At 42.0% G+C, this 18,748-nt stretch overlaps 1 protein-coding gene across 1 annotated transcript; it reads right to left on the minus strand.

The window, feature by feature from the left end:
- Positions 1 to 1,791: 1,791 nt before the first annotated feature.
- Positions 1,792 to 17,628, minus strand: LOC110496288 (acidic leucine-rich nuclear phosphoprotein 32 family member E). Its single transcript, XM_021572100.2, has 7 exons — positions 17,036 to 17,628; positions 9,272 to 9,421; positions 8,979 to 9,101; positions 6,491 to 6,653; positions 6,280 to 6,401; positions 6,116 to 6,158; positions 1,792 to 3,605 (listed from the first exon to the last, which is right to left on the minus strand). The coding sequence occupies exons 1-7, from the start codon at positions 17,087 to 17,089 to the stop codon at positions 3,520 to 3,522; spliced, it is 741 nt and encodes a 246-aa protein (XP_021427775.2). The 5' UTR covers positions 17,090 to 17,628; the 3' UTR covers positions 1,792 to 3,519.
- Between the last annotated feature and the right edge of the window lie 1,120 nt (positions 17,629 to 18,748).

Below are 18,748 nucleotides of genomic sequence, written 5' to 3' on the forward strand. Positions count from 1 at the left end.
CTCCTGAAGTCTGTGTGGATGGACCATTTCAGTTTGTCTGTGATGTGTACGCAGAGGAACTTAAAACATTCCACCTGCTCCACTACTGCCCCTTCGATGTGGATTGGGGGGGGGGGGGGTGCTCCCTCTGCTGTTTCCTGAAGTCCATGATCATCTCCTTTGTTTTGTTGACATTGAGTGTGAGGTTATTTTCCTGACACCACACTCCGAGGGCCCTCACCTCCTCCCTGTAGGCCGTCTCGTCGTTGTTGGTAATCAAGCAGCCTACTGCTGTAGTGTTGTCTGCAAACTTGGTGATTGAGTTGGAGGCGTGCATGGCCACGCATTCATGGGTGAACAGGGAGTACAGGAGAGGGCCGAGAATGCACCCTTGTGGGACCCCAGTGTTGAGGATCAGCGGGGTGGAGATGTTGTTTCCTACCTTCACCACCTGGGGGGCGGTCCGTCAGAAAGTCCAAGACCCAGTTGCACAGGGCGGGGTCGAGACCCAAGGTCTCGAGCTTAATGACGAGTTTGGAGGGTACTATGGTGTTAAATGCTGAGCTGTACTCAATGAACAGCATTGTTACATAGGTATTCCTCTTGTCCAGTTGGGATAGGGAAGTGTGCAGTGTGATGGCGATTGCATCGTCAGTGGACCTATTGGGGCGATAAGCAAATTGGAGTGGGTCTAGGGTATCCGGTAGGGTGGAGGTGATATGGTCCTTAACTAGTCTCTCAAAACACTTAATGATGACAGAAGTGAGTGCAATAGGGCGATAGTCATTTAGTTCAGTTACCTTAGCTTTCTTGGGAACAGGAACAATTGTGGCCATATTGAAGCATGTGGGGACAACAGACTGGGATAGGGATTGGTTGAATATGTCCGTAAACACACCAGCCAGCTGGTCTGCGCATGCTCTGAGGACGTGGCTAGGGATGCCGTCTGGGCCGGCAGCCTTGCGAGGGTTAACACGTTTAAATGTTTTACTCACGTTGGCCACGGAGAAGGAGAGCCCACAAGCTTTGGTAGCGGGCCTTGTCAGTTGCACTGTATTGTCCTCAAAGCGTGCAAAGAAGTTGTTTAATTTGTCTGGGAGCAATACGTTGATGTCCGCGACGGGGCTGGTTTTCTTCTTGTAATCCGTGATTGACCGTAGACCCTGCCATATACATCTAGTGTCTGAGCCGTTGACTTGCGACTCTACTTTGTCTCTATACTGACGCTTTGCTTGTCTGATTGCCTTGCGGAGGGAATCGCTGCATGGCACTAAGCAACCTAAGACCAGTATAATACATTGTTCATGGCAGGTTCCAGTGGCCCCACCCCTGCATCTCTGACATAACCCCGCCCCCTTCATGTCCAATGTCCTCTAACTACCAAGACCTCCCTCATTAATTATTCATGCCTGTGACGCCCAGCAGATGGCACCTGTGTGTGATATTAGACGCTGAGCCAGCAGACTGTTTGTGAGGAACTGTAACTCATAGGCCTTACAGGTCACATTACACTCCCACTCCTCACATCTCACTGAATACCTTTTTATAAACAGAGAAACAGTTTGGATGGTTTGTGAAACATTTCTCATACATGAATTGGTGACGGCCAATGATGTTTGGTCTAGCCAATGTAATATACTGAAATTCTCCCTCCTTTGGCCATTTGTTGGTAAATTGTACATCATTTGTACATAAATTGTTGCTACATGTGACATAATGTCCCTACTACTGCCTAGCAGTGAATGATATTCATGTGATTAGGTAATCATTTTCTGAAGACAAAAAACTATCAATTTATTTGAAAGCACTCTCTTTTCTGTTTATATATTGTTTTATTCAAAATCCTTATTTTAAGATGTTTACACCACACAAAACACAACGTGTCACAACAGCCAAGGATGGAAAATAATCTATATTGAGTGTGTTAGGTCAGAGTTTGGCTTCTTGACCTGTGCTTTATATTAAAACAAAATGACGAAAAAAGTCATTAAAAAAAACACACAAAAAAACACATGAAACATCAAACTGTTGGAACTGAAACTATTTACATATTGCCTTACAAATAATAGATTAAAGTTCCTGCTGTGTAAAATACCAGTACAATTATAAACTAACTTGCATCAACAGCAAGACAAAGATAAAAATTAACTTCGGGATGCGGTTCATTCCTACACTGAAGCGGTTTGACCTTAACTTTTTCAATATAAACATTATGGCCGTGCCCCTCTATCACCGTGACAACAACATTAATAGTCCGGTTACAGTATTTAAAGCTGTTAACAGATATGGCCTGTTGAACCAGAAGGAAATATATTGGTTTGCATCCGTTAAGGACAGATAAGGTTAAGGCCAAACCGCTAGGTTTGATTTAGAATACAGATTACCAGCACCAGTCCTGGAAAGCCACAGCTCTATGGCCCTAACAAATGTTGTGGTCGGTTTGCACATCAGTTGGAAATACAACTCCCCAGGGCTAACGCTGGTATTGAAACTGCTAGATTACTTTTCTGGATCTCCCAACCTCCCACGATTTAAAAAATTCCTAAAACAAGTCATGTACTGTGTGAGGGATCTAACACAGTCTTTGCTATGCTTACGGGAGACAGGACTTTCATTGATGGCTGGAAACGATCTGGTACAAATGCATTGGGGTGGCTGGGGAGAAAGAGGAGACTGCTTGTGGCAGACAGTGATGACGGTAGAGGTTCCTAAACTTCCTGGTGCCTTTTTTTCTAGCCTGGTATGCCTGGCCGCCTGAGTAGTGAGGGTGGTTCTGTGTAGAGTGTTGTCCTGTAGGGGGCATTCTCTTCTCACCGTGGCCCAGAGAGGTAGATCAGACTTGGCTGGGCCATAGAGAATGATAGAGGCCTCTAGTGGCCAAAAGGCCGTATTAGCATGGGCAGCGCCATTGAGGGCTTCCACCATTTTAATGTTGTCAACTGAGTAGGACTTCTAACTTCATTGGCTGATCCCTCCTGGTGACCATGTTGCGAGTCATCAGGAGGGATCAGCCAATCGTGAAGAAAATTGACTACTTTAAAATTGAGACTGCCCATGCAGTCACAGATGCTATAATGGCACAGATACAAAGATGAGTCCTCTATCTCTTTGGGCTGGACTGGACTCTGGGCTGCCTGGCCTGTCATGGGCCTTGGAACGTCACTGGAGTTTTGTTGAACACGAATGTCAACGAGGGACAGCGTGGGCCACTTCTGTTGTGCGGATGGCTGGTCATTGTAGCGACAGCCCTTCTTAAATTAGCTCATAACATAAATCCAGCCCCGCCCACCCCCCTACATCCATTAATTTTAGACTGCCTGCATATTGACAAGATTTTTGGGGTGGTAATTTAACTTAGAACGATGAACAAATTATTTGTCGATAAAATCGCCTTTTCGTATAGTATCTCATATATATATTTATATATAAAAGAAACAGCCTCTACAGTGATATCTATGGTATACAAAGAGAAACAATCTGCAAGATCACACTTTTTTGTGGTTATTGTTCTACTTAGAGGTTCGCAGGGGAAAGACAAGCCTAGTCGTCGTCATCATCATCCTCCTCCTCCCCTTCGTCCTCAGCATCCCTCTTCCTCTTCTCCCCTTTGACTCCTGCCTTCTCCTCTGCACAGGACACAAGCCAATCAAAAAGTCAGACTTTGTCGGACTTTAAAAAAGGTGGCGACAATCACTTCTAATCAGGACCAAGTAAAACAGCAATCAAATCCAATTGGCATTTCCCTTCATTCTGAATTCGGCACCCTTATGATATTGTATCCACAGGCAATGTGGGAGTTGATACAAGATCCACCGTATGTTCCGCCCACCGACAAGTCTCAAAAACACCAGAGGGGGAAAACAAAACACAGTACCACTAGTATACATCTTTTCAGTCACGTAACAAAGGCCACTTTCTAGACTGAATTACCATTAGCGAAACAATGTCGAGTCTAAGGAGTCCATTTTGGTTTAATGTTAATGCGGCTCTCTTACATCAAAGTCTACTTTCAAAGGTTTCCCAAGACCTCAGATCTACTACTTACGTATAATATTGTAGCTAAGTATTTCCCCTGGCATGTTATATAGGAAAGGGTTGATTTATACTCCTTGCACACACATGCAAGTGCGCTGCTTACTGATCTCACAGTAGGCACAGCTTCCCACTCAGAGTCCTGAAGGAGTAGTTCACATACAGTGCCTTTGGAAAGTTTTCAGACCTCTTGACTTAATCTACACATAATACCCCATAATGACAAAGTGAAAACAGATTTTTAGACCTTTTTGCAAATTGAAAAAGAATAACTAAAATATTACATTTACACAAGTATTCAGACCCTTTGCTATGAGACTCAAAATTGAGCTCAGCTCATCCTGTTTGATTCCATTGATCATCCTTGAGATGTTTCTACAACTTAATTGGAGTCCACCTGTGGTAAATTCAATTGATTGGACATGATTTGGAAAGGCACACACCTGTTTATATAAGGTCCTACAGTTGACAGTGCATGTCAGAGCAAAAATCAAGAATTGTCCATAGAGCAAAGAGACAGGACTGTGCAGTGGCACAGATCTGGGGAAGGCCACCAAAACATTTCTGCAGCACTGAAGGTCTCCAAGAACACAGTGGCCTCCATCATTCTTAAATGGAAGTTTGGAACCAACAAGACTCTTCCTAGAGCTGGCTTCCAGGCCAAACTGAGCAATAGGGGGAGAAGGGCCTTGGTCAAGGAGGTGACTAAGAACTCGATGGTCACTCTGACAGAGCTCCAGAGTTCCTCTGTGGAGATGGGAGAACCTTCCAGAAGGACAACCATCTCTGCAGCACTCCACCAATCAGGCCTTTATGGTAGAGTGGCCAGACGGAAGTCACTCCTCAGAAGGGCACATGACAGCCTGCTTGGAGTTTGCCAAAAGGCACCAAAAGACTGCCAGACCATGAGAAACAAGATTATTTGGTCTAATGAAACCAAGATTAAACTCTTTGGCCTGAATGCCAAGCATTACGTCTGGAGGAAACCTGGCACCATCCCTACGGTGAATCATGGTGGTGGCAAGATTATACGTTGGGGATGTTTTTCAGTGGCCGGGACTGGGAGACTAGTCAGGATCGAGGGAAAGATGAACGGAGCAAAGTACAGAGAGATCCTTGATGAAAACCAGCTCAAGAGTGCTCAGGACCTCAGACTGGGGCGAAGGTTCCCCTTCCAACAGGACAATGACCCGAAGCACACAACCAAGACAACGCAGGAGTGGCTTTGGGACAAGTCTCTGAATGTCCTTGAGTGGCCCAACCAGAGCCCGGACTTCAACCCCATCGAACATCTCTGGAGAGACCTGAAAATAGCTGTGCAGCGACACTCTCCATCCATCCTGACAGAGCTTGAGAGGATCTGCAGAGAAAAATGGGAGAAACTCCCCAAATACGGGTGTACCAAGCTTGTAGCTTCATACCCAAGAAGATGAGGCTGTAATCGCTGCCAAAGGTGCTTCAACAAAGTACTGAGTAAAGGGTCTGAATACTGTCATATTTCATTTTTTTTTTTTTCACTTGCAGAAATTACTAAACCTGTTTTTGCCTTGTCATTATGGGGTATTATGTGTAGATTGATGAGGTACAAAAACAACGTAATCTATTTTAGAATAAGGCTGCAACGTAACAAAATGTGGAAAAAGTCAAGTCTGAATACTTTCCGAATGCACTGTATATACATGGGAACTTTAGCCGCATTCACAAGGTAACAACTAAATTACCTGAACCATCTCTGGATTACATGTACGCAACCTGCGATACCTGTAAAGCCCAAAGGTTTTATCTGCCTACTGTGTAGGGAGGACTCTAACCTTGTTTTAAGTGTCGAAGGTAGACCTAGCTTGGCTCCAAAACACACAGATAAGTGACAAATGAATAGTCACACAGGGCTGAGGAACGGATCAATAGAAGTCAAACCTTCCCGAGTCAAAGAGCCAGTTATTGCCACAAATTGAGTAACAGCCAGCATGGAGCCGATGTCAATAGAGACTTTGATGATGATGATGATGAGATCTGTGGCAGACAAACATATCTGCCACTTCCAGGCAAGAGTACTTGGGTTTGATTACTATTGACAGGTCAACACAACAATTCTTGTCCTCACCTTCTTCCTCCTCCTCTGCGTAGTCGTCATCATCTTCTTCGTCCTGTGTGTGGAGGGGGGGAGGGGGGGTTAAGATTCTTTAAATTAAGCGTTGACTCGAGTCGCCGGATGTAAAACATTATGACGTTTTGGATAAAACATGACAGACATTTCAGTCGTCTCACCTGGATCCTTTCCTTCATCAGGTAGGAGAGCCCAACCTCTCCTCCTTCCTCCCCCTCCTCATCCTCATCTTCATCATCATAGTCCCCTGTGGGTCCGGCTCCATCCTCCCCCTCATCCTCGTCTATGAATGAAGAAGTATTTTGTTCAAGAAAGTTAGGCTGAAACATCACCAGCCCCACCGGGTGGTTGTGTTGTGGTAGCCATGCTCACCGTCGTCGTCTGCCTCTGAGTCAGGGGCCTCGTTGTCCTCCTGGTCGAAGCCGTCCAGGTAGGTGACCTGAGGCAGCAGCTCAAAGATGCTCTCACGGTACTCCTCCAGTGTGGTGATCTCACAGTTAAACAGGTCCAGGCTCTTCAGGTTCTTCAGATTTTGCTGTGGTTTTAGGAAGCAGAGGTTAGAGCTTACCAGACAATACTTATTAACAAATTCTCTCCATGCACAAGGCTGGCAAGCATAGCCACATATCTCCTTGTGAATGGCATGATTAGTTTAGAAATATATGTATATTTTAAAGCACTTATTTCATAAAATGCAATTCTACAAATGTTGCCGTGGGGCAGAGATTTTTTTGCAGTTTTAAAGAATTTCCTGCAATTCCACATATTTTGCCATGACTTATGCCACGTTAATGATATGAGTGAGAGTGACTAACAAAGAGGCCGCCTGGATGTCAGAGGCACAAGTAATGCGTGGGTGGACTCATAACCCGCAGTCCACGCCTTCATATCCTCGAGGCGGACGGGTTTAGGGTCATTAAATATTGTGCGGATGGCGGACGGGCTGAATCAAGAGAAAACAATACCTGAAATTCATAATTGTATAATTTATTTTACCAGGTGACTGAAAACACATTCTCAATTTACAGCAATGACCTGGGAAATAGTTACAGGGGAAACGAGGGGGGATGAATGAGCCAATTGGAAACTGGGATGATAAGGTGGTGATGGTAGTATGAAGGCCAGATTGGGAATGGCCTCCATAAATGTAAGAAGTTTGGAACCACCAAGACTCTTCCCAGAGCTGGCCACCCGGCCAAACAGATTAATAGGGGGAGAAGGGCTTTGGTCAGGGAAGTGACCAAGATCCCGATAGTCACTCTGACAGAGCTCCAGAGTTCCTCTGTGGAGATGGGAGAAACTTCCAAAAGGACAATCATCTCTGCAGCACTCAACCAATCAGGCCTTTATGGTAGAGTGGCCTGGCGGAAGCCACTCCTCAGTAAAAGGCACATGACAGCCCGCTTGGAGTTAGCCAAAAGGCACCTAAATTACTTTCAGACCATGAGAAACAAAATTCTCTGGTCTGATGAAACCAAAATGTAACTCTTTGGCCTGAATGCCAAGCGTCACATCTGGAGGAAACCTGGTACCATCTCTGTGGTGAACCATAGTGATGGCAGCATCATGCTGCGAGGATATTTTTCAGTGGCTAGTTAGGATCAAGGGAAAGATGAGCGGAGCAAAGTACAGAGAGATCCTTGATGAAAACTTGCTCCAGAGCGTGCCAAGGGGACAACGACCCTAAGCACACAGCCAAGACAACAGGAATGGCTTTGGGACAAGTCTCTGAATATCTTTGAGTGGCGATAGCCAGAGCTCGGACTTGAACCTGATCGAACATCCCTGGAGAGACCCGAAAAGATGCTCCCCATTCGACCTTTTATTAACCAGGCAAGTCAGTTAAGATCAAATTCTTATTTTCAATGACAGCCTAGTAACAGTGGGTTAACTGCCTGTTCAGGGGCAGAACGACAGATTTGTACCTTGTCAGCTCGGGGGTTTGAACTTGCAACTTTCCGGTTACTAGTCCAACGCTCTAACTAGGCTACCCTGCCGCCTCTGACAGAGGTTGAGAGGATCTGCATAGAAGTATGGGAGAAACTCTCCAAATACAGGTGTGCCCAACTTGTTAGCGTCATACCCAAGAAGACTTAAAGCTGTAATTGCTGCCAAAGTTGTTTCAACAAAGTACTGAGTAAAGAGTCTGAATACTTAAGTATATGTGATTTCAGTTTTTTATTTTGAATAAATTAGCAAAAAAATGCAAAAAAAATGTTTTTGCTTTGTCATGTTGGGGTTGTGTGTGTAGATTGATGAAGGGAAAAACGATTTAATCAATTTTATAATTAGGCTGTAATGTAACAAAATGTCAAAGGGTCTGAATGCACTGTATCTAACTATAGAAAAGTTTACTAACAAATAGCCTACCAAAATGTCGGAAATTATAAATAGAAACATATCTAAATCAGGCAACAACAAAAAAAAACTGCACCCACTGTTAAAAAAATTGTTCCGTCGTCTTTGACTGTAGCCTACAGTACATTTTCTATATTAGTGGGTTAGGGTCGGGTGCAAGCCATTGATATTCACTTTATTGCATATCGTCGGGCGGTTGCGGATGGGTTATTAGCAATTGCGGGTGAACAAACAGCTGGACCACTACTGTGCAGGTGCCGTGCATGCCGGTTGATATTCGCCCATAATTACTACGAGTTTAGATAGCTGGCTAGAATATCTTACCAATCTAAAAAATGGTTAGCTGACATGGCTAATTGTGTGAATGATAAAAATTGCCCATCCACAACAACATTTCTAAAACACCTTGTGTATTCTACCTCAACAGTAAGTTGAGACCCTGACTTAATTCCAAAAGAAGCCTTAACGACCGGCCCTGAATAGACTTAACGACTCCACTAACCAGGGCCTCAACGTTGTTCAGCCCCTTGATCTTGTTGCCACTCAGGTTTAGATACGTCAGGTTGGGGCACTTCTCTGAAAGTGTCTCCAAATGACCTGAGATGTTGTTGTCACTCAGCTCCAACTGTGAGGAAAGAACACACAGTTTCCTGATGAATCGTTTGAAAAGATGTAATGCTGCACATCAAAATATTGGTCATTGGGAGTAAAGCCAGAGTTTCTTATAATTCTGCAAACTAAATGATTTTGATTGAGATAATCGATTGCTCAAAAGGATCCAGCTTCCCTAATCACCTTGCGCAGCTTGGGCAGAGAGGGTAGTTTGGCCAGGGAGGTGAGTCCAACGTTGACCATGCTGAGGAATTCCAGCTCCTTGAAATCATCCGTCAGGCCCTCTACTTCACCATCACTGGTGCGGCAATTATCCACCACCAGTTCTTCCACCTGTAGGAACAGTAATCAAGATCAACTGGACACATGACAATGAGGTGGTGCATCAAGAGATTTCATCCTGCACATGGTAATGAATGAAACCAAATTAAATGCATAGCTAGTTTGTTACATTTTTTCTTATTCTTTGTTTGTTTGGGTTAATTCACCATGTCACTTTGTAATCTTATTACATCTTGATTGGAAAAGCTGACCCTTGACCTAAAGTCCGCTGTTTCCTGTGAGAGCACACGCCGTTTCAATTATTTTCTGCTTGAATGCTTTGTAGTGTGGACACAAGGCGGAGGACCTGTCTGAAAAACGACGTGGCTGGAGTAGCTAACTAGCTACAAGGCTTCAAAAGAGGTAACAAAATAAAAATGTGCATAAACCCTGGGTGACTGCATAAACCCTGGGTGCATAAACCCTTGAAGCCAACACAGCCATCTTGGCACTCACAAAATAATTTGGAAGCTATAGATATGCATTTATTAATGTCTAAATTCATTTTTTTTTACATTTATTCTATTAGACTACTTAATGCATAGTTTTGAATTATATTATGTGAGCTAAACATAAAACAATTATGAAAAGATATACACTGAGTTACAGTTGATATAAGGAAAGTCAATTGAAATAAATTCATTATGCTCTGGGAATACAGATTTGCATCTGTTGGTCACAGATACCTTTAAAAAAAAAGATAGGGGCTTTGATCAGAAAACCAGTCAGTATCTGGTGTGACCACCATTTGCCTCATGCAGTGAGACACATATGCTTTGCATAGAGTTGATCAGGCTGTTGATTTGTGTTGATTCCTGAAGTCAGCATGACAATTGCACGTAACCTCAAAACTTGAGACATCTGTGGCATTGTGTTGCGTGACAAAACAACAGATTTTAAAGTGGCCTTTTATATTAGTGTTAATGCTACAGTCACCACTAAAACAAAAATACATGTAATGGTGTCCTTGAAACATTTAATTGAAATACTGTAGAATTACATTCATTCCTATTGAGGACTGTTCCTACTGGGGAGTGCCAATATGGCCGACCGGTGACATCAAAGCCTCGCAATGGCCAATACATAACATCAACAATTAAGGTTTATAGACATAATTGGTGTTAACCCATAGCAAGCCCTAGTTATCGTCTAGCAGCTCAACATTTGTTAATGACAGGTTAGCTAAGCTACAGTTAGCAAACGCACTAGCTCTCTAACAAGGTGTCTAGCTAGCTGGGGAGCAAAAAAAAGTGATCCTAATTTCCTCGTTTTTACCCATTGGGTAAACATGTTTGCTTATCATGACAGGTGGGAATATTTTGCTATTTAGTTAAGTTATTTGGACAGAAAATAGGAGACAGTGAGTCTAGAAACCAACTACTAGCCAAGATGTCAGCTAGATAGTAGTCATGCTAGCTAGTTAGCTAAAAACAATTGTGACAATGATTGTCGTGGTTGACACATTGTTAAGAAATTGAACGATGGTTTTGTACAATGTACTATGTGTGGGATATTTTGGTTTTACTACATTCAATCTTCTCGGTGTGATGGTTGGGATAATGGGACATTTCGGAGTACAACGCATTTCTCATCCCTGGATTGAGGTATGTGTCTGTGGACACTCTGCGGTGTCTTAATCTACACAGTTGCTGGTTTGAATCCATGTGCCCATGAGCAAGGTCCTTAACCCTAATTGCTCCTGTAAGTCGCTCTGGATAAATGACAAAAAATGTTTTTTTTAATTAATTGTCAGGGAGACTCAGAGTCTTGGAATGTAATTGCGTGAATGCTGTAGGCATGGATAAATGACAGCCAGAAGGGCTACGAGACTGACGGACAGCTTGTATCTCATACCTGTTTAGCTAGCTAGCTACTTTTCATTGTCACCAGAAGTTGTGATCACCGTGACGTTGACAGGCATGAAACATCAGGTGCCACAGTCTCTTCAGTAAAAAGTATTAATATTTGTTTTAACAAGTTTAACAGGATAATTCCAAAATGTGTATTCATAAATTGAGTCCCAGTTTTTTTGTGTACTATTTCATCCAATTGTGTACTATGTCGTCCATTTCGTATGATATGTTACGTCCTGCAATTAAAAAAAAATGTGTGTACAATTGGTACGATATGATATGAATCCAATTTGTACAAGATGTTACGAATGTGTTGTGCTTAAAGATCCCGGACTACATCTTTAACTTCTTTGGGACTGGGGGGCAGTATTGAGTAGGTTGGATAATAAGGTGCCCAGAGTAAACTACCTGCTACTCAGGCCCAAAAGCTAGAATATGGATATAATTAGTAGCTTTGGATAGAAAACACTCTGAAGTTTCTAAAACTGTTTGAATGATGTCTGTGAGTATAACAGAACTCATATGGTAGGCAAAAACCTGAGAGAAAACCCGACCAGGAAGTGGGAAATCTGAGGTTTGTAGTTTTTCAAGTCATTGCCTATCGAATATACAGTGTCTATGGGGTCATATTGCACTTCCTAAGGCTTCCGCTAGACGTCAACAGTCTTTAGAACCTTGTTTCAGGCTTCTCCTGTGAAGGGGGAGGGAATGAGAGCTGTTTGAGTCTGGTGTCTGGCAGAATGCCATGAGCTAAATCATGCACGCAGCCGTGAGAGGTAGCTGCGTTCCTTTTCATTTCTAAAGACAAAAGGAATTGTCCGGTTGAAACATTATTGAAGATTTATGATAAAAACATCCTAAAGATTGATTCTATACATCGTTTGACATGTTTCTACGAACTGTAATATAACTTTTTGGACTTTTCGTCTGAACTTTCGTCTGGACTTGCCCGCGCCTCGTGAGTTTGGATTTGTGAACTAAATGCGCAAACAAAAAGGAGGTATTTGGACATAAATTATGGACTTTATCGAACAAAACAAACATTTATTGTGGAACTGGGATTCCTGGGAGTGCATTCCGATGAAGGTCATCAAAGGTAAGTGAATATTTATAATGCTATTTCTGACTTTTGTGACACCTCTCCTTCTTTGGAAAATGGCTGTATGTTTTTCTGTGGCTGGGTGCTGACCTAACATTATCGCAAGGTGTGCTAAAGCCTTTTTGAAATCTGACACAGCGGTTGCATTAAGGAGAAGTTTATCTATAATTCCATGCATAACACTTGTATCTTTTATCAATGTTTATTATGAGTATTTCTGTAATTTGATGTGGCTCTCTGCACTTTCACCTGATGTTTGTTTGAGACAATGCATTTCTACATCAATTTCAAATCAGGTTTTTGGACATAAAGATTAACTTTATCCAACAAAACACACATTTATTGTGTAACATGAAGTCCTGTGAGTGCCATCTGATGAAGATCATCAAAGGTTAGTGAGTAACTTAATCGCTATTTCTGACTTTTGTGAGCCCTCTCCTTGGCTGGAAATGGCTGTATGGTTTTTTGTGACTAGGTGCTGACCTAACATAATCGTTTGGTGTGCTTTCGCCGTAAAGCCTATTTTAAATCGGACACTGTGGCTGGATTTACAAGAAGTTTATCTTTAAAATGGTAGCGTCCCACATATCCCAGAGAGGTTTTAAGAGACTGATAACAAGAAACGTGTTATTGCAGTCGAGATAGGACAAGTATATTGTGCCCTTTTACACCATCTCAGATATGTTATCCCAGACTGTACTAACAAGAAGATACTAGGAAGAGAATCTCTTGCGGAGGGACCAAGTCCTCCAGCATTATAGTTAATCATCTTCCAAAAATGCAGACTCTCGCCTCACTTTTACTTACGCCTACTTCTTGTTCTGAGGGAGAGGAACAATGCAACTAGGTGGGACGCTTTTACTGCAGAGGAGCGGGAGTGTGGTCACCTTTGTTATTAATAGCCTATTTCCTACACCACCTGATGGGCACCTTTTGCGACTGTCAAAGCTGGAATTCAACGAGATAAATTGCACACAGCAACACCCTCTTATGGAAGCCCTCTGCTCTTAACTGAAACAAAAACTAGGTGGCCAGTTGTCCAGTTCCACATAAAATCACATTGAGTAGTTCTCTTACTTTACAGTTGCTCTGTTATTGGCCCTGTGGGGGCCCCTGTCCAGCATTGGGGAACAACCCCCCCCCCCCCCCCCCCGCGTGCCTGCCACGTCTGTTTCTAAGGGCACACGCATTGTATGAAAATTGTGCCGATAGAGAGGGCAGCCGTGCTTCTAGCCCCTAGGCAACTTTATAGTGTTTTGTTTTTTTGTGTTATTTCTAACATTATTAGGTCAGAATGTGTTTTGTGTTATTACATACAGCCGGGAATAACATCCGGGAATAACTTTATCACAAGCATTTTGCTAAACCCGCAATAACATTTGCTAAACACGTGTATGCGACCAATAAAATTTGGTGGGGAGAATTTTGCAGGTTTAAAGCTTATTTCCTACAATCCTATTTCCTACAATTCGGAGCAAAAGGAGTAAGTCTGCTTCATGTTTTAATTTTTGTCATACTGGTATCATCACAGCCCTAGTTGTTATCACCAATGCTGGCCAAATGAAAATGTGGCTTTGGTCAGAGAAGAGGAAGAGAGAGGCCCAACTCGGCGGAAAATCTCTTCCTCCAGCAGGTGGCGTTTTTTTATTGTTTCGCCCACCAAGCTTGGACTTTGGTGGACAACGACTCCCAATGTTAGGGCGGAGAAACCTCTCGTTGATATATCTATCATCTTTGCTATGGTGTGTTCCGTTTGCGACTAGCTACCTCAGTTCTTAGTGAGTGGGGAACTATTGTGGCAAAAATCAAAATAACACCCTTCTCATTGACTTCAGTACCAAATAATACAATACTGTGACTAACAAATTATTATTGATAATAACAACATGTTAAAACTACAAATCATCTTGGCTTTTGATTCAGTTTGTAGCTTGACCGCCTTCGGTGCCGAGGTTCACAAGTTTACGGGCCTCAATTTTTTAAAATATTTTTTAATTTTTTATTTAACCTTTATTTAACTAGGCAAGTCAGTTAAGAACAGATTGTTATTTACAATGACGGCCTACATTTCCAGCAGTATCATTATGATGTATATTCTTATTCAAAATAAGTAATGATACAAACGAAAAATACAAACAAACCTCTAAAGCCTTTCTTATATTTCTTAAAAGTTTTAAACGTGGTAGACAGGGTCTCAAACGCATTCTCAGAACCATGTTTGTTTCAGCACCCTCTTACGGTACAAAGCTCCGCTGCTACAAGGCGTTGAGATGATGTGCAATCAGTATGTAGTTTCAGTTGTGGTAGTCAGTCATTTTTTCTATACTTGGCAGCACAGGGGCCTTGGAGAGTGATGGTTATGAGGAATGGCTAAGTAAGTTGAAGTGTTAGATTTAATATTGGCATCAGGGAAATTGACTCCAGTTGACTTGTATAGCCTACATGTGATATGTGAGTTGTATTCAAGAAACCTTGAATAATTCCAAGCATGATGCTACCCTTTTTTGTCTATAGGCACTCCTCGGGTGGTTATTCGGGTGTTGCACAAAATAGCACTGTACTTGTACCAAACAGGGTTGTGGTCAATTCAGAAAGTACACTGGAATTCCAATTCCCTTCAATGCTTTTCAATTAGGAAAATGTGGAATTGGAATTTGGTTTACTTTCTGAATTGACTGGAATTTAAATGAATTGACCCTAACCCTGGTACCAAGCTATATATGGCAAAGTGTTTTAACAATGTTATTTATCACCAACAAAATGTGTATACAATGTGTATATAAATCATACCACTAAGATATAAATAACACGCTCCTCAAAACTAGAGATGGCATTGTCACTGTCTTAGCCTGGTTTTATCTTCACGTAATACCTCGATTGAACGAACAGTTCTGTGCGCATCATCTCGATATTGTCGTCAAGAGAGGAACATCAGTTGAGATGTAGCCTACATCCTATACAGAAGCATCTGCACAATGGACTTCACTGCCGAATGCACAGCAGAGTTCTGTAACTATAGAAATTGTAAGAGAAATAGATTTGCCGAATGAAGGCAAGAGTCAGTGGCATGAATGAATGGGTTTTGTCCATCCTCAGACAAGCGCTGTCTCTGAGGGTTGGGGGTTTTACTGTAGCCTAATCTACTAAATAGAGGCGGAGGTCTGAGCCCCGCACGCCATCTGCCATATTACTTACATTCGTAAAACGCAGAGCAGGACCACAAACTCTGCGACACTTGAATGTGTATGTATGTATGTATGTATGTATGTATGTATGTATGTATGTATGTATATATATATATATATATATATATATATATATATATATATATATATATATATATATATATATATATATATATATATATATATATATATATATATATATATATATATATATATATATACACACACACACAGACACACCTTTTACAAAGACGTCGTCGTTTCCTACAGAGGAAAAGCCTGTTGTTACATAATCACTATCACATGGAGGCGAAAGACAACTTGCTTTTCGAGTACAGTAGGCTATTTAAATGGCCGGCTGGGTGAGTCGCATAGGCTATAGGAAATTCGTTTGGAAGTAGACTTTCTACATTTGGATTTAGGCCTACTATATAATACGCATAATTTATCCGTTTGCGTGTGTCTAAATTGAGATAAACCGGTTATAGCCATCAAAATGGGCTCGTGTATAGATGCAACAAAATGACTTCCACTCCCCGCACGTCAGAAATAGGGCTCAAAAGCCTGCACTGTACAAAAAAAAAACACACAAAAAAACAGCTACACTGACGCCACCGTAGTCAGTGCCTGCGCGTCTCGCTCCGAGAACGGTCAACTCGCGTGCGTGCTGGTTTTAAATTGCGTATACATTCTTGCAGGCGTTGTTCATGTAACATCGAAATATTGATGTTTACATCCAGTGGACTTTAAAAAAAATACTATGGTAAAAGAAATGGTTATTAGCTAAACCCATTCGATTAGTAAAATGTCCGCTCAGAGAAACCAACCAGCTCGTTTGTGCCATTTGGTTAACCCGGTAAGACCGGTCAAAAGGCTCGTTACGCATGGAAAGCTTACGTTTTTACATTCGACTTAAATCGTTATTTGCATCGGCATCCACATGGAATAACACCAGGGAACTTTCAAGACAAACCAATAAATCGCGTCTCAAAAGTTATTTCACATTTCCACGGCAGTCGTGAATTCTCTGTATTTGGATTAGCCTGCTGTACTACAGGAGTCAACACGACGTCACCAGAGCCTTATTACGATGTTATTGGCTTTTCACAATTGAATTACTCTCACAACAATAGCATAATGTTCTTCATAATTATGTCCGCTCCGCCACCTTGAACGTTCAATGGATCTCTGGCCGGGCGCAAGACAAGGAGGATGATAGCAAAGGCAGTGTTGCAGATCTATAAAATGTTATAAGAATCACAAAGCGACCAAAATTGCTGTGTGGATATTGGCAGTTCATTTTTGTACAGCAACAAACATATATTGTGATAGGACGAATAATCAGAATCCCCAAAAACAAAACAAAAACTTGTAATCGGACTCGCATCCTCTCTTCTTGTCCATGTGCAGAGCGGAGCCTCGCAAGAAGTCCGCTCTTCTCTGGGTTATCGGCTCGCATAGTTATCACCTCATTTTTAAGATAACTTACCTCCGCTGGTGTCCTATTCCTCAATTCTAAACTGATCCTCTTCTTCATCTCCATTATTAATAAAATATAAAACACTATGTTAACGTAAAAAAAATGCCAATCAAATTTTCTGAAACTCCAGTGCTTGGACCCACAGCTCAGCTTTCTTGGATGGCCACAGTTCTCTTACTGATCCTCCATGATACTTCGCACCCAGCCCCCTCTATCAAATCCCGCCCTGTGGAGTTCTTGATAGGCCAGTCCTGTTTTCCCTAATTTTAATCGGATGATCGACACACCAATCAAACAGATCATGCCGATCAACATAAACCGCCGGAGGTGATTGGTTGTGATTGCGCGCGCAGTAGATTTAGATGGGTCAATGCGAACGTCAATATCTTAATTTAAACCGTCGGGGTCGTCACTAGTTAGCACAGCCACAAAGTCATAATTATGGATAAACCACGCCCATTTCTAAAATGTATCGTCTTAACCCTAATTTTAACCACACTGCTCACTGTAAGCCTAACATTAAATTAAGACCAAATGCCTAATTTTTGTAGCCAATTTTGACTTTGTGACTGTGTCATCTGGCGGAAACCAAGATTAGAGTGGCTGCCGATCCGACTTTTCTTTGACCTTTTATCCTCCGGACAAAAAATCCTGATGCTTCTGCACATGTGCGGTTTACGTTCTGCGCATGTGTTTAAATTCTACTTTACGTACAGGCTGTGTTCGAGAAGATCAAAACCGTAAGGTATCATGGGTAAATTGTGACTGATTGATCTACAAATAATAATGAGTACTAGTTATTTATGATACAAGGTTCTTTGTAGATCAGTCAGTCGGAGGTCGCCTCTACTGTCGGCTACAAACAAGCCCATAGCCTCTGCTCTACCAGAGATCAGTAGCCTACATATGTAATGATGAGATGCTCATGTCTCCACCCTAGCAATGAGAGTCGTTGTCCCATTGCGGGAAGGCCGAATAATCACAGAGAAACGCTTTGGTCTTATTTTGGACAGATTTTGGTACGAGTGAAACCTCTCGCTTCATCTCTTCTTCTCTAGCTCTACTCGTAGAGAACAGGCTACTCTGGCAATGGTGTTCATTTAATAAAGTTAGATCAAAGCTGAATCAATGGGCGCATTCGAGCAGATCACTTATGTCAAATTGGTGACCCAATGGTCACGCCTTCCAGAGTGTGTTGCATTATGGGGATAAAAATTGTCCGACTTGCGACTACATGACAACTGCATGAACTTTACAAAGAAATATGTGATCAAAGGTCATTAAGTTTTGACTGCAGTCTAGTGCAAATCTCTGCAGTTGCTCTTCACCAACTTTATCATGCATCCATCTTTAAATAATATTTTATTATTAACAGCAAATCAACACAAAAAGTACATTGGGGAACACAAGTATATATAAAGAATATACAAAGAACAATTGGGATAGGTGGTACAATATTATTGTGCAGCCATCACCTGCATAGAGTACCATAGTATCAGTCATAATACCCATAAAACCTAGCGGTCAAACAAGGAAATTGTTCCAATAGTTTTTTTCACCATTCATTTTCCCATAGGGGATTTTAGAAATACTTACAATAAGGGCTGTGTTTTGTGTAGGCTTACCCTGGCGTGACGTTTTGATAACCATGTACATCTCTTTAGGACAAGGTGACTTTTATCAAGATATTTGCCTGTATTTACCCCCTAAAAATGAAATGGT

This window comes from Oncorhynchus mykiss, chromosome 18 (genome assembly GCF_013265735.2).
Source record: "Oncorhynchus mykiss isolate Arlee chromosome 18, USDA_OmykA_1.1, whole genome shotgun sequence".
NCBI lineage: Eukaryota > Metazoa > Chordata > Actinopteri > Salmoniformes > Salmonidae > Oncorhynchus > Oncorhynchus mykiss.